The sequence below is a fragment of the Phalacrocorax aristotelis genome, chromosome 14 (genome assembly GCF_949628215.1).
Source record: "Phalacrocorax aristotelis chromosome 14, bGulAri2.1, whole genome shotgun sequence".
NCBI classification, from domain to species: domain Eukaryota; kingdom Metazoa; phylum Chordata; class Aves; order Suliformes; family Phalacrocoracidae; genus Phalacrocorax; species Phalacrocorax aristotelis.
Window position 1 is genome coordinate 15,304,579 of NC_134289.1, and position 14,538 is coordinate 15,319,116.

General features: G+C 40.9%; 1 protein-coding gene across 14 annotated transcripts in view; it reads left to right on the forward strand.

The window, feature by feature from the left end:
- The window catches only part of KCNMA1 (potassium calcium-activated channel subfamily M alpha 1), a 510,997-nt gene that overhangs the window by 294,628 nt on the left and 201,831 nt on the right, over window positions 1-14,538 (forward strand). For all 14 annotated transcript variants that reach the window (XM_075109777.1, XM_075109780.1, XM_075109788.1 and 11 more), the window contains exon 4: window positions 12,504-12,597. In XM_075109777.1, the coding sequence (XP_074965878.1) occupies window positions 12,504-12,597 (94 nt within the window). The remainder of the gene's footprint in view (window positions 1-12,503; window positions 12,598-14,538) is intronic.

Consider the following 14,538-nt stretch of genomic DNA (forward strand, 5'->3'; position numbering starts at 1 on the left):
AAATGATGAAACAGCACTTTGCAAAGCGACTTGAAACGTTGTGTCTGAGCGCAGTTTTGTAGAGCTCTCGATCAGTGCAAACATTGTGTGTGTCTGTGTGTTCAGAGGTGACGTTTTGTGCTTTTTTTGGGGGTCAGTTTGAACTTAGAGTGCAAATTAATATTCAACTTGGTGAATAAACATTATTTATCTCATACAATTAACTTTGAGGGCCTATTACATAAAATGTAACAGCATTTGAAAAAGGAGAATTGTGAGCAGATATATCTCAAGCCAAAATATGTTCTTCATGTGTACTTTTAAGCAGGTAACTGAAAACATGCAATATATTCAAAATTATAAAAAAGGGAAGTAATTTCCACAACTGTTGCCATGCCACCCACACGCTGATACTGTGCTGCCCTGACAATGTTTGTTATGTGGGATTACTTAGGATTTTTTTTTAACAATATTCTTATATTCCACATAATGACAGTTACTCTTCATTTTCTTATAACGAAGGAAAATTCTTTTAGGACCGTGAAGCTGATCAGACACATATCTTTATGGCAACATGAAGTTCTTCCTCCTGAAATTGGTACAAACTGGGTTATTACGCCGGTCCTTTTGACTTTCGAGGAGCTCCGTGTGTAAGCCTGACCACACATCCACTTTCCCATGCACAGCAGCCAGCATAAAAAGGTGTTGGATGATGCGGTGCAAGCCATTTTGAGGTGGTGTCAGAAAAAAGGGGCCACTGTATATTCAGTTTTAACAACATTGTGATCCCCTTCTTACATTGATGTGAAGTAGTTTTATATCAGGCTTGTGGTAATTGGTTTGAGTGACTGCTACAGGTGTCGGCAATACCTGTCGCCACGTGTTAATGGAGATAAAGGGACTGCTAAAACAGAAAGGCATAGTGTCATTAATCTGCCTAAAAAGGGCTTTGCCTTTCCCATTTAGAAAAGCCGCTGTGATTGAGACACTCACTCGGGCTCCAGGCGAGTTTTCTTGTCTGAAAAGTTGAAGTAGGAAAGAGGTTTTTTTTATTTCTTCTTTTTTCATTTAAACTCTTTCTGTTCTTCCGCAAAATAAATGTGGCTATTCAGGTAGTCTGTCCTAGAAAGCATTTTGTCTTAAGAATGTGGTAATTTGCTCTTCAGACAGTCCCAGTGAACAGTCGGGTCCCGCAGCTGGAACAGCTCTGACAAGGAAGTTTCTAAGTAGGAAAATTTGCTAGATTGCAAATCTGTGCATGTGGAAAGTAAGCCACGGAGGCAGAGCGTATGGGTAGAGAAAATGCTACGTGTTTTATTTTAAAAGGTGTGTGCAATAAAGGCTTTCCTGGAGTCCAGGGAAAGAAAAAGGGAAGCTTATCGAACGGGCTGCGTAAGTGTTTATATATGCTGGGAGTGAATGTTACCTGGATTATGCCTGCAGTTGGTTTGAGGCAGAGAAATTTAAACAGGTACACAGCGATGCTCAGGATGTATTCACAGATCTCCAATGGTTACTCTTGGTAGTCGGGAGGTTTTTTTACATCAACTGTATTATTTCTGGTAAAGTGGGACAAGTCTACAAATACAGACCTCCCCGGGATAATTAGCAGGGGTTCCAGATGTGTAATAGTTTGGATTGAGAGTGGTGGAATTGCATGACTGATGGCACCCTTAATGTATCTTAGGTATTAAATCACTAAGGTGCTTAAAAGAACCCTTACAGAGAAGGCTAAAAGGTCCTCATGAGGAACGAGAGGGAGAATCAATCTGGAATTACAAAAAATAGTTTGGGACTAATATATTTTCTGGTTTTCTGCAATTTTTTGACGGAATGAACGTGGTTCATATTTACAGTTATGCTTTAATTTGAAATATGAAACAATATATCCTGCCTGGTGTGACTGTGTAGCAGGACTGCTTTAGAATTACCATTAGCACAATATGGGTAGGTTTTTATGGATAGTAATAGATTTGGGAGCATGCACTTAAAAGCAAGACCAAAAAACCGGATCCAGTAATGTAATGTCAAGTTTCTACCACTTTACAGTGCTTCTGGCATTCATTGCTCAATTACATTATTCACTGACATTAAAGTCAAATAATACACCTCAGGTTCAAGAATATTACTGCTCAGTAAAAACTAGATGGTAGCCAGATATTTCCATTAAAGTACCACAGGCGGGAACTCCAGCAAAGACAGTCAGATGAATGAACTGTAAATATTTGAACACTCCAATTCATCTGGAACTCTTGCCATTTTCAGTTAGGATAGTTGAATTTAGACTAAATGTCATAGGACAAGATTAGTTTTTTTAATTACAGTATGTAAACAAGCAAGAAACATGGAGGAAGAATACTGAAAATCATCTGGAGGCATCTGTTGCACATACCAAACAGGAAATCAGGGCTCGGTTTTCTTTCGTATATCATCGTAAAAGTGATGAATAACCTTAATTTGGACGCCGGATAGGTAGAGGATGTGCTCGTTTTTGAGGCTGCTGCGCGTTTTTTCAGAGTGCAGTCAGGTGAGGGAGGCTTTTAAAAGTGGACAACGGTATTGACAGAATAGAAGAGTAATAAAAGGCGCAGAGGTGGAAGAGTGGTTAGAGCTGGAAACCGGTGGTGACGCTAGGCTGTTGAAAGCTTTGAGGAAAGCGGATGGTAAATGTGAAAAGCACCTTTGGGTAATTTTAAAAGACAGCAGCTGCAAAATAGAATCACTTCACATAGAGCAAGGAGGAGTCTCAGGAAGTCACTCTTCCTTCTGCTGCAAGGTGAGAGTTGCTATACATAAATATATTCATACAGACCCTTACCTAAGAGGTCAGTGGTTCGTAGGCCCTCTGCTGCAGAAGGAGGAAATTTTAGAAATATCACACATGTAGATCATTGTATGGACATACGCAAAAGCAGGGACTGTAGGTGGTCCGTGTATCCCAGGCTGAAAAGTATTTCTCACCGTTCTAAAAATCTGAGATTCACCATTCTCCCTAAAGAACCTACTCCAGTGTTTAACCATGTGTCTCAGTTGAAAAAGCTTTATGCTTCTGATGTACTTCTGACTGTCTCGATCCGTTTCCATTTGTTCAGTTCGATGTGGACACGGAAAGGCATTAGTGCTCTTTTGGTAGCGTCGTATGACGCGTTTGCAGTGCCATGTCACCAACACTTTCTGTTCTCTGGAGTAAACAGCTATGATGACTTATTGCTCCCTGATAGACTTGGATAAAGAATATTAAAGAACAATTATATTAAATAATAACAAACGAGAGGTCATAGGGAGGGCTCTTACTACGAAGTAGAAACATGGAAGATTGTCAGCTTCAGGGTACACAGTTTAACAGACTGTTTCTATAATGCAGTCATCACACTAGATATAACTGAAGTGGCTTTTTAAATGTTGTCAAAAAAGGTAATAATATAACGCTAGTTGAAACAGTGTACCGGTGTTGTTCTCTTTAATATGTTAGAACTCTCACGTAAAAACCTTGGGTGACAGATGCGATCCCTGGCATTGTTGCTCTGTCATTCCCTTGGCATTGCCTTGTCATCAGGGAGGTTGCTTGCTCAAGGTGGTGCGATACTGGTTGCAGCTGCCGGTGTTCTCAGCCGATGGTAAGCAATTAACAAACCTAACGCCAAATAAAATAATACACCCTTCCTACTTGCCGAGGTGGTTCCCAGCAAACCTTTTCCAATGCAGTTATCTCAGGTAGGGTGAAGATGGCAATGGCGTGCTTTGCAAGGAAAAGCACGCTCCGTCCTCTGTAGGCTACTGAAGGAATGTAGAAGAGTTACGGAGATTGACTCTGCGCCAGTTACTTATGGCAGCTGTAGCACCCAGTTCTGGGCTGTCCAGCTGTGCTGCAGGAATATTCCCTTAGCTTTTGCTTGTGAAAGTCAGTAATTAGAGAAGACACGAGCTGCAGGCAGTAGTGGAAGTATATACACCCTGACGGAATTAAGAATTACGCTCTTTCAGAGTGAGCAATTTTAACGTGCGGATTTCTGTATATCCCAGCAATTCAATATAAACATGTAAATAAAAGTTTATTCTTGTCGTACTTGTGCACAGTTTTGTGTTTGGGCTGAGGAAGAGAAGAATTCTTTTTTCCTTGAGCTCTGTCGTAGGTTGGCTTATGTTCTACTGGGGCAGGCTGTGAAGAAGCATAATGTACTTAAAATTCATGGAAAACTTGAAAAAGAAAGATGTGAACTGACAGCTTTACATGGAATTTTCCCAAGTTGTGTTAGTTCATTCAGGTAAAATAAGTGCTAGACTCTGTCACTTGGTATGTTGTCAGTCGCAAATAGCTCTGGAGAAGTCAAGGGAGTTACTCCAGGCAAAATCTTGCGCGCCTGAGACGGGCACCAGGAACGTATACCTTAGATCTGCAGTTGCACCAGCTTAATCTGGCTCTTAATTTCATACATGATGTGACAGAAATTAAAATTAAGAGCCTCTCTTTCTTTCCCACTGGAAGTCCTCCTCTGTCTCAGTTCTTAAACTGAATTGATTTTGCATTGAAAAACTGTCAAGTCACAGCATTTAAATATACCTTTAAATTTAAAACAAGTTAACATTCAAAGGTGGGAAGAAAACCCCCTGTTACGCCCTGTTCTTTATCACATCATCCAGAAAAGTGAAAGAATCATAAGGAAAAACAATATGTCTCTGGCTCTGATTCTTAGGAAAATCTCTACTAAATGATGCTGTTGTACCAAATTCTTACTGATTGATCTCGTTGCTTATTTCTTCTGGCAGTGGGTTGTTTTTTTTTTTTTTCTGAAGGAGGATGAGGAAACCTGTGTAGTCTAAAAGCTTGTCAAGGCTCCCCAGTGTGCTGGGGAGATAATATGGAAGTACTTAGTTGCAGAAAGCATCTGCAGAACAGATGAGTCATGATGCATTTTTTTAATTAGGTTAGAAATAGAAGGGTAATATTCTAAGGCCAGCTTGTGATCTGTCAGACTTTTAAAGAACAACAGAAGATGTTGTCACAGTAATTAGGAAAGAGAAGTAAGGACAGGCACTTGCACTGTTCCTGCTTTTGTCTGAAAAGCAGTTCCCTTGAGGTGCTTGTAATTTATAAGGTGTAGGTTAAGCGATAGTCAGAGAAATCTTGGAAGATGGCTTTATTTCACATCATTTGGCAGTTCATCTTTTATTTTGATCAGAGTTATATTTTGCTTATTTACTTTAAAATTGAACACAGAAGGTACTGATCGTTGATGTAATTGAAAGATGGCTTAGTGTGTGTGAGCCTAAGGTCAGCAATGCATTTTCAGAAGGAATGTGAAGGAGGAGGATGCATATCTAAGTGAAGAAGGGAGGCCACTCCACATGTACGCAAGGCAGGAACAGAGATGGAAACAGACAGTAAGACAGCGTGATCCGAAATAAATTCATTGCGTGCTGAAGTTGAGGAGGTTTTGTGACTGGAAAGACTAATACAGTTTAATTTGTTAAGCAAAGAAGAGTCAGAATAGAGAATTAGAAAAAGGTACTTGGCAAAGTCCCAAGGAGTTACGCAGGAGTATTTACCTGAAGCTTTCTGAAGGAAGAGGAGTACTAGGCGATATAGGGTCTAGGCGGGAGGAGGGTACAATACAAAAAGGTGAGAGGGACAACCAAGCATGGTCAGCATCTTCGCTATGAGTATAAAAAGGAAGCTCCAGGATTCGACACTGAAACGTGTTAGGAGCAGAAAATTCTCTGGGTGTGTATGTATGTGTGCATAGGAGAAACAGCTGAGGATTTAGAGGTAGGAGGTTGAGTGGTCAAAAAGGATTTAAATGTATCATTATCGATGACAAGATAAAAGGATGCAGGAAATGGTCACAGCATCGACTTTGGCTATCAGGTCATAACTGTCTGCAAAATTCAGTGAGAAAGGGATTGTTCCTCCTTCAGTCACTAGCTCCGGGTAGAAAAAACCTCTTAGAATATACCTATAACTAAGGAAGTGATGATCCCATGGAGTTTTATGGGTCCCAGGACTTAGGGCTGTGATGGCAGATTTCACAGTACTTCTGCTATGGGGGAAGTGGGTCTCCCCCTTGCCTTCGCTAAAGGATTGTTCTGATCCAGCTGGCTGTTCTTGCTTTTTGGGAAGGAAACCAACTTAACTCTTCCTGCATATCCTGCAGTGCTAACTGAAGATGCTAGTGGCAGAACTTCCCTGGTGGCGGACCACATCATGCCAAGGGAGAGGGAAGTAATTTAGAAGTCATTTGCCATCAAAAAATTAATAAGCTTAATGATGTTATGACTCAAAGGCTTTCTAAACTGAGTCATTCACCAAAGCATCTTGCGTTTTGAAGATCAGAACACATACTGCAAGAAAATACTTTTTGTTTTCTTAGTGTGGGACTAACTTGGTTAATAAATGAAAGCCATTTGAAGTCAGAAAAAAATTGTTACGCGCTCTATCACTCTGGGATGTTTGACACCTTTGATTCATATTTAGTCTTGCTGATTTATTATAATTATGGTATTTGTTTCACCAGGTTGACACTTGATAGGCATCCATGTTTATAATTTTGCTGTATGTTCATGCCTGTTTCAGTAAAGATGTTGTTAACTGCTTCTGAACTGTGCAGCTAAACCACAGTTAAAGGAAAAGAAAGTCTTCTGCATGGAATGAACATTGCTTTTACCGAATGATACGTCTAGCTTTTTTCTTGGTTTTACTTTAGTACTGCATCATTGAAACCTGAACAGCCAGGGATCAGGTTAGGAAAGCTAAAGCCCTGACAGAATTAAATCTGGCCAGGGACATCAAGGGCAACAAGAAAAGCTTCTATAGGTACGTTGGTGATAAAAGGAAGACTATGGAAATTGTGCCCCTCCGCCCCCCGCAAGAAACATCAGACGTGGTTACCCAGGATATGGAGAAGGCTGAGGTACTCAACCACTTGTTTGCCTCCCAGGCTACCTGTCCTTGCTTCCACCCTCTGTAAGCTTCCTCTTTGTATTTGAGTTTGTCCAGGAGCTCCCTGTGCATCCATGCAGGCTTCAAGGCGGTTTTGCATCTTTGTTGGGATGCATCGCTCCTAAACTTGGAGGAGGTTTTCCTTGAATATTAACAAGCTTTCTCGGGCCCCTCTTCTCTCCAGGGCTTTATCCTGTGGTACTCTACCAAGCAGATCCCTGAAGAGGTTGAAGTGCTCTCTTGAAGGCCAGGGTAGTGACTTTGTTGTGCGCCCTCCTTGGTGCCCAAAGGGTCTTGAACTCCCCCATTTCGTGGTCACTGCAGCTAAGGCTGCCCTTGAGCTTCGCATTTCCCACCAGCCCCTCCTTGTTGATGAGAACATGGTCCACCATTGCCCCTCTCCTCGTTGGCCCCTCTATCGGTTGGAGGAGGAAGTTGTCATCAACACGTTCCAGGAACCTCCGGATTGCTTATGCCCTGCTGTGTTGTCCCTCCAACAGATATCAGGGAGGCTGAAGTCCCCCGTGAGGACCAGGGCTTGTGAATGTGAGGCTGCTCCTGTCTGTCTATAGAGGGCCTCATCTGCTCGGGCTTCCTGGTTGGGTGGCCTGTAGCAGGCCCCCGCTGTCATGTCACCTGTCCCTGCCCTCCCTTTGATCCTGACCCATAAGCTCTGGGTCGCTCCTCACCCACCCGCAGGCAGAGCTCCACACACTCCACCAGGTCGTTGACAAATGATGAGGTACGAAAGAGCTGCTAAATATTGAGTGGTTTCTCTCAATTCTTTGTTCATTTGTGTTGATTATATTTTAGCTGCCTCTGCCTGTACATAATTATAATTTAATTTGACAATTCACTCTCATCAGTGGACGTTCGTTCTGATGGAAACTGCCCATTTTACTGTTTTTTTGTGTCAGGTACTATTGTGCAATCTAAAAACTGTCATGAGCAAAGAAAACTAAAAACTTCCTAATTTTTTTGTAGTATCAGGTGGTTGTATTTCTTTCTCAGGCAAGGTAAGTTTGTAACAATTTTGTTTTAGTTCCAACTTTTTCCCTTTTATATTATATTTACTTAAGAATTGAAATATATTTTATCTATTTTCAGTAATGGATTTAGCTTTTCCTCCACCCTTTAGAAGACAACTTTTCTTCCAAAAATTAAAATTGTAACTTAGGACAGTTCTCTGAATTTCTAAAAGTGTCAATAACTTCTTAAACTTCCAGAGATGTCGCAGCTGTGGTACAGTATTAACGTCGCTACTTTCCTGACATTACAGGAGAAGTAATTTTCTTTTGCGGTGGTTTATGAATGTTTTATGTAGAGCTTCTTACCTTCAAAACACTTGGAAAAATGTAAATAGATTAATATGTCTTTAAATGAATCTTTTGCATTTTGGGATATAATTATATGTAGATAACAATTGGCATCTTTCTTAGTCTTTGCAGGCCCTGTCATTAAAAAGAAAACAAAAAAGGTTAAAAAAACTTTAGGAGCAGACTGACACGACATGTGCCCAAAATGCAGGAGTGCGCTTCCTCACGCAGAAAGACGGGAGAGCTGTAAACCGCGTATTTGATAGTTATTTCAAGCCCTGAATTGGGCGTGCACGAACTTTCCCATTGTTTTTGGGAGACTTTTATGTAGAATCACCCCGATAGATGTCACTGTGGTTGCAAAGCTGGCCTAAAGTCTGAACGACCGTAGAATTTCTTCCCCGTACTTCTGTGTGGTCGTGACGGGGGCGATTGCACTGGGACACACGTCGTCGTGTCGCGCCAAGGCGTTGATCTGGAGTTGGAAGTGGGCTTTGCAGCTCCTGGCGAGAGGTGGGATGGTACAGGAAAAACCGCTCAAGATATTTTCAGCTCTGTGGCAATTGCAGAATCCTGGAAATTTTCTATGAAGTTACATATTAATATACTCACAGAAACAAATAATTTCAGAAAACACTAAAGCGCGTACCATTTTTTGCCCTCTCCCACTCGTTCTGTGACAAAAGCAGTTATTTAAACAGCAGTAAATTCTTTTGAATTGAAGTGACAAGGGGTTTGTTCAGCTGCGGTAGAAGTGGGGTGTAAAGCGTCGGCTTCGGTGTCGATTGTGAGCAAGGTTTCAGGATTCTGGGAACACCTTGCCAAGGTTTTGCCCCGTCTGTGTATGGCTGAACGGGAGTAGTTTTGTAACTTTTCTTGTAGTCATTCTAGCTCACCGAACTAGTTTATGCCTACGATACCTGTACAACGGGGCTTTATAACTATTAGTGTTGCTATGAAAACGCTGTCATAATAAACCAGAACAAGTGAATAGAGGTAATGTGAAGCTGAAATGAATAGCAGTGTTTAAAGGGCAGGAGAGGAAGGAGGAGAATTGAGAGTGTCGTCCACCCCTGAAAAAATCAAATAAGGTTCTGTCCTTACTGCAGATTAGGCAAGCTAAGCCCGCTGTTATTTCTCTCGGTGCGATTTTTATATTAAATGGTAGCACAGAGCACACAGTTGCAGCAGGTGATAACTTGATATAAACGTTGACCTGAAGAAAGCTGTCAGTCTCTCAAATCTTGCTTGCACAGCCCAGGCATTGCTTGTAACGTTTAGTTTATTACATAAAAAGATGGCAGGGCAGAGGGGAATTACAGTCCTTGATAGATTAACAGCGGGATATCCCTACGTTAAGTAAAATAAAATTGGTTTTATGAGTTTTTCTTTTCAAAACACACGAAGTCATGGCTACAGCGGATTTATTTCAAATTTTTTGTATCAAATTAAAGGCACTCTTTCAAAGTGCACATAAATATTGCATTTAGGCTTATATCGTTACAGTAATTTTTATCCAGGGATGTTAAATCTTTCCTATCATTGTTAGTATAATGTTATTCCGTGGATTTTAGTGTAGTTTCTCCTGGGTTTTAGTGGTATAAACGCATGAAACCACACTTACGATGAAGCACGCTTACGTTGCAGAGTAATAAAAGCATTTCTAACAGCCTGTTGCCTCCTTCAAGGGTGAAATCGTTGCTGACCAAAAGGGGTGAAATCCCATGGGACAAGCCATCTGATTTTAGTTTAAAGCAGGGAATTCATTATTAGTCCTGGAGACCCCAGCACACAGTTGTCTGGAGCTCTAAGAACTATCGCACTTCTGCTTTTGGGAAACCTGATGTGAGGAGGAGTTTGAAATTGGCCTCCTCCCTGCAGCAGGCTGGACGGCGCGGCGATCAAGATGAGTGGCCCTGGGTTTCTCTCAGCTCAAATGTGAGCTACTGATGGAAACAAAGAATCCAAAGTGAAGAATGTTACCAAAATTTAATTTGGAAAATTTAAAATCTTGTATAATCCACGCCGTGGGTGTGGATATAGTGACCTGCTTTTCAGACAAAATCATCATTCAGAATAAAAAGGAGAGGACGTTGTGTTTGTCTTTGAAATGGATAACTTAGAAATTGAGAGATGATCTCTGAAATGAAGGATGCTTTAGAGATATGACTCGCAGGAAAAATAGCTCTGGTAGTAGGTAAACAAAAGCCCCAAATGCAGACTGTGGTGCGCCCTGCCGAGTGTTTCACAAGCAAGGTGACAACGTATTATGCATCAGCAAATTTGTCAGATCTTGTAGGCTTTTGTAAAGGGCCGTGGTACAAAAGTGCGGCTGTCAGCTGCAGCATGAGCTGACCTTGTCTAACAGTCGTGGCAAGTACCAAATAACTGTGGAAAGAATGATAATGAAGCTCTCTATCCTAGTTATAAATCTGTGTAATCCCATTAGCTTCAGTGAATTTCTGCAGCTTTTACAGGAACCTAACTTGGAGCTAAGGGTCCCACGCCTCTGCTGGGGCAGGCGTGTTCGTTCCGCTTCTGCCCCGCGTCCTGTGGATGGGGAGCGTAGCGACTCCATGGGTAGCCTACCTTATTTTGACAAAATCCTTTGCTCTCGATGATGCCCTGCAGGACACGGTCCTGTTGGGTTCTCAGATTACAGCCACTCCTTTTGTAGCTAAAGCTGTCTTTGTAAAGTATGAGGTGCTGTCTTCCGTCCTCTGGTAACATTTGGCCTCTCTTCCGTTCTGCCTGCTTTCGTAAATCGATTTTATTTGAACTATAACAAAAATGTTTCATAACTTCAGCGTCTTTGCAAATAGCTTTTAAAAAACCATTTTAATATAATTTCCTGTAGCACTGAAACCTCTTAAGGTATAAAGCTGTTGTACACGAAGGAGGATTTTGCTGTATACGTTCGTGCATCTAAAGACAGGAGAGGGCATGCTGTACTTCACTTGTTTGACCTGTAATGTATACAAGGAATGGAAAATTTGGCTGCATGTGTAATGACCTGGTAGCCCAGGTGATTTCCTTTATGCCTTAGGCAACTGACATTTATAACGCGTAGAATCTTGCTTGTTGAGCAGTCTAGCATTATATTTGCAGAGCTACCGCTATACGAACTGGTATTACATTCGCATTCAGTGATTTATTTGACCTGGGAAGCCAAAGAATTTCTTCTTTCCTAAAAGGCTCTTTTCTAGGGTTCCAGCTGATCAAATGATCTACGTTCTAGTTTCCACTCTATTACAGTTGTGATGAATACCCGATCATTTGCAATATATGTGTGCGTATAAATGGTGGGACATTATGTATATCTAGTATATACATCAGCATATATTGGGACATTCACTTTGGTCTGTGACTTCTACGTTGTTCTGTGGCTTCACCAACCTATTTTAGAAACCTCACAAATAAATCACTGGTCGTAGTTGCGGAAGTTATCTCCTTCCTTAGATAAAAGCATATCTAGAAAGTACCAGTTTGTATAGAGTATGCTATGGACCTGTCCCACTGTTAAATGAAGCATAATATAATAAGCTAGAATTTGCAATGGCTGCCTGACACACACGAAGGAATTTTAATTAACCTGCATGCCGAAATTAACCCTTAGAGTACTGCTTCAAATTCCTCAATTTGTTTTGTCATTTAATTTTACCAGTGGGCTATGCTGCTTCTCTACTCAGCTCATAGTACTGTACATAATGTACATTAAATAGCCATACACAAAAAAGAGAGAAAAAGGAAAAAAAACCCACCCCAAAACCAACTTCTTAGTAACAAGGGATTCTACAAGACTAAGTACCCCAGGTTGCTCGTGGGTAACGTATTTTGAAGCAACTACTTCTTTTGTTAAGGTTTTACATTATGACATGAATTAAAACCACGTAATGTTTCACTGTAGTTGTGTGCTTGTTAGGTTTGCTCCTAAAGTACCATAGGTGTATGTCCTATAGCAAGAAGTCAGTTCTTTAAGGGTTAATGTGGGGTTAAGGAATCCTGAGGTATTCTCCTGCTTGTCCTTTCTTGAAGGTATCTGCATGTTAATTACCAGCCATTACCTGAACAGGTGAATATAAGGACTGTATGAATGACTAACTGAATGAATGAAAGAATTCATTTGAAATGCTTGCTTGTATCTTGTAAATGAACTGGAAAACAGAAATGTGATTTTGGAATCAAGGTTTTTAATGAAATGCATAAAAATCTCACCAGAGTAGAAACTCGTATACTGACAATTTACTCTGATTTCTTTTTCTCTCAAATAGCCCAATAGAATCCTGCCAGAATTTCTACAAAGATTTCACGTTACAGATCGACATGGCTTTCAATGTGTTCTTCCTACTCTACTTCGGCTTGCGTGTAAGTAGTGTGCCTTCGATAGCGTGAGTCAGGGAGGAGGGAATATAATTATTGGATAGGGGGGGTCTCTGAATACAGCCTGACTTGGCAATGGTTGGATGGACAAGATCAAGCTAATTTCTAAAATGCATGGGCAAAACATTTGATTGAGGGCATTTAGGTAATAATAATAATAATAATAAGCATCTGAGATCATTAAGGAGGCCAAGAGTTTATAAACGAAGCCTTCTGTTCCAGAATGTTCTTGTGTGGTAGAAGGTGAAAACTATTACAGTTCACTGCTGGCCAGTGATGTCAAATCTAGTTTCAACATCCTTAAGGGGGTGGTAACTACCTTGGCAAGACCGGCGACTACTCAGTCTATTCCTCTGCTGCTAGACGTGCCTTTGGCAGTGGAAGGTTGAGGTGAGAGCTGGTAGAGCTGCTGTAGCCAGTTCTATGCACATCCACTTTCCCAGACTGCTCATGAATGCTTTGAGAAGCCGTAAGTACTCGCAAATACATGCTGACATGTATAACCTGAGACATACTTAGCACTTTCTGAAAATCCGGTAATGCTGTTTTGAGATCTAAAAGTTGGGACATCTGAAGCAGGTAGGCATTTTAAAAGTTGGCGCCAGTAACGCTTGCAATTGAAGGGTTTTTTATGGTTGGCTGTTTTGTTTTTGTTTTCAAATACGCTTTGAAAAATAACTTTTCTTGTTGTTAATGGGAAAATCAGGGGGAAAAGGCCTCAAACATCACAGAACTGCAACAAAAACCTCATGTGAGCAGGAAGCCTGCCACATTGGTCTTTAAATTTGATATAGGTATTGCCTCGCGACCTTCCTTTGTCCATTTTGCTCCTGAATCACAGGAGCTCCTGTTGTGATGATAGTCGAGTTCCTCCTGTTTCACTTCTGACCAATTTAACCAACTTTTTCTGATGATCCAATAAGGAATTTTCTTGCAAATTTAGGTTATTTCATTACCAGTCTAGATGCACTGTCTAACTTTTAAGTGTATCATGTTATAGCCCCTAATAATTAAGGATTTAGGGTGCTTTTGTAGAGGTCCAAAGGGCCTACAATGTAGCCTAATTTTTTGGCATAAAAGATTCAATGTGTGGTACTTGTGAACTTCCAGGAACCCTTTTTCTAGAAGTATCCAAATGCTTTGTAAATTTTGTGCGCGTGATAAGGTCGTATGTTCCTACCAAGAGAATGAAAATTATGTGTTGGCCACTCTTACTCAGAGCGGTAACTTAGGCTACGTTATTAAGAAGCAGAGTGCAATAAGAGAGAATATACTGAGAGTTGATGCTAATGCTTCCATATCCACACCGTGTGTTTTATGGAAGGCAGCGAGAGTACTGTGAAGTCCAGCCTGGCCTCTTGACTGAACGCACTTCAGCAGTTACAGTATGAGAGCTGCACTGCTAGGACACCTTTCCTGGTTTTAGTTTCAACCCAAACAAACCTTTGTGTTGTCCAAAACTGCTTTGTGATACAAACTGAAGGATGGTAAGTGGGGGTGGTAAGGATTCAGTTCAGATCAGTGCTTCTTGTCTAAGTTGAAATGCTAACATAGGTGTAACTTCGGTTCTCCAAGAAGTTCTGCTGAACTAAACAGGAGTTCCTGAGGAAAAGGTGATACTTGGTTGTGTGGGTGCAAGAATTGGATCGACAGTGAATTTTCTAGTCATGTAATAAGCATCTCATACCTTTAGCTATGTTAGGGTTTGGGGTTCCCCCCCACCCCCCGATAAATATCTCTTGTGAGACCTCACTGGCAAATTAAAGTATTTGAAGAAATATTTTAAAATCTCATCCTTCTCCATCTGTTCTTCCCAAAATGATTTTGCAACTCAAAATCATATAAATATTACCATATCTTCAGTTCTGGAAGATATTTGTGTTCAAACACACTCACATCCATTTTAAAATCTTTGTTGGCTGGTAC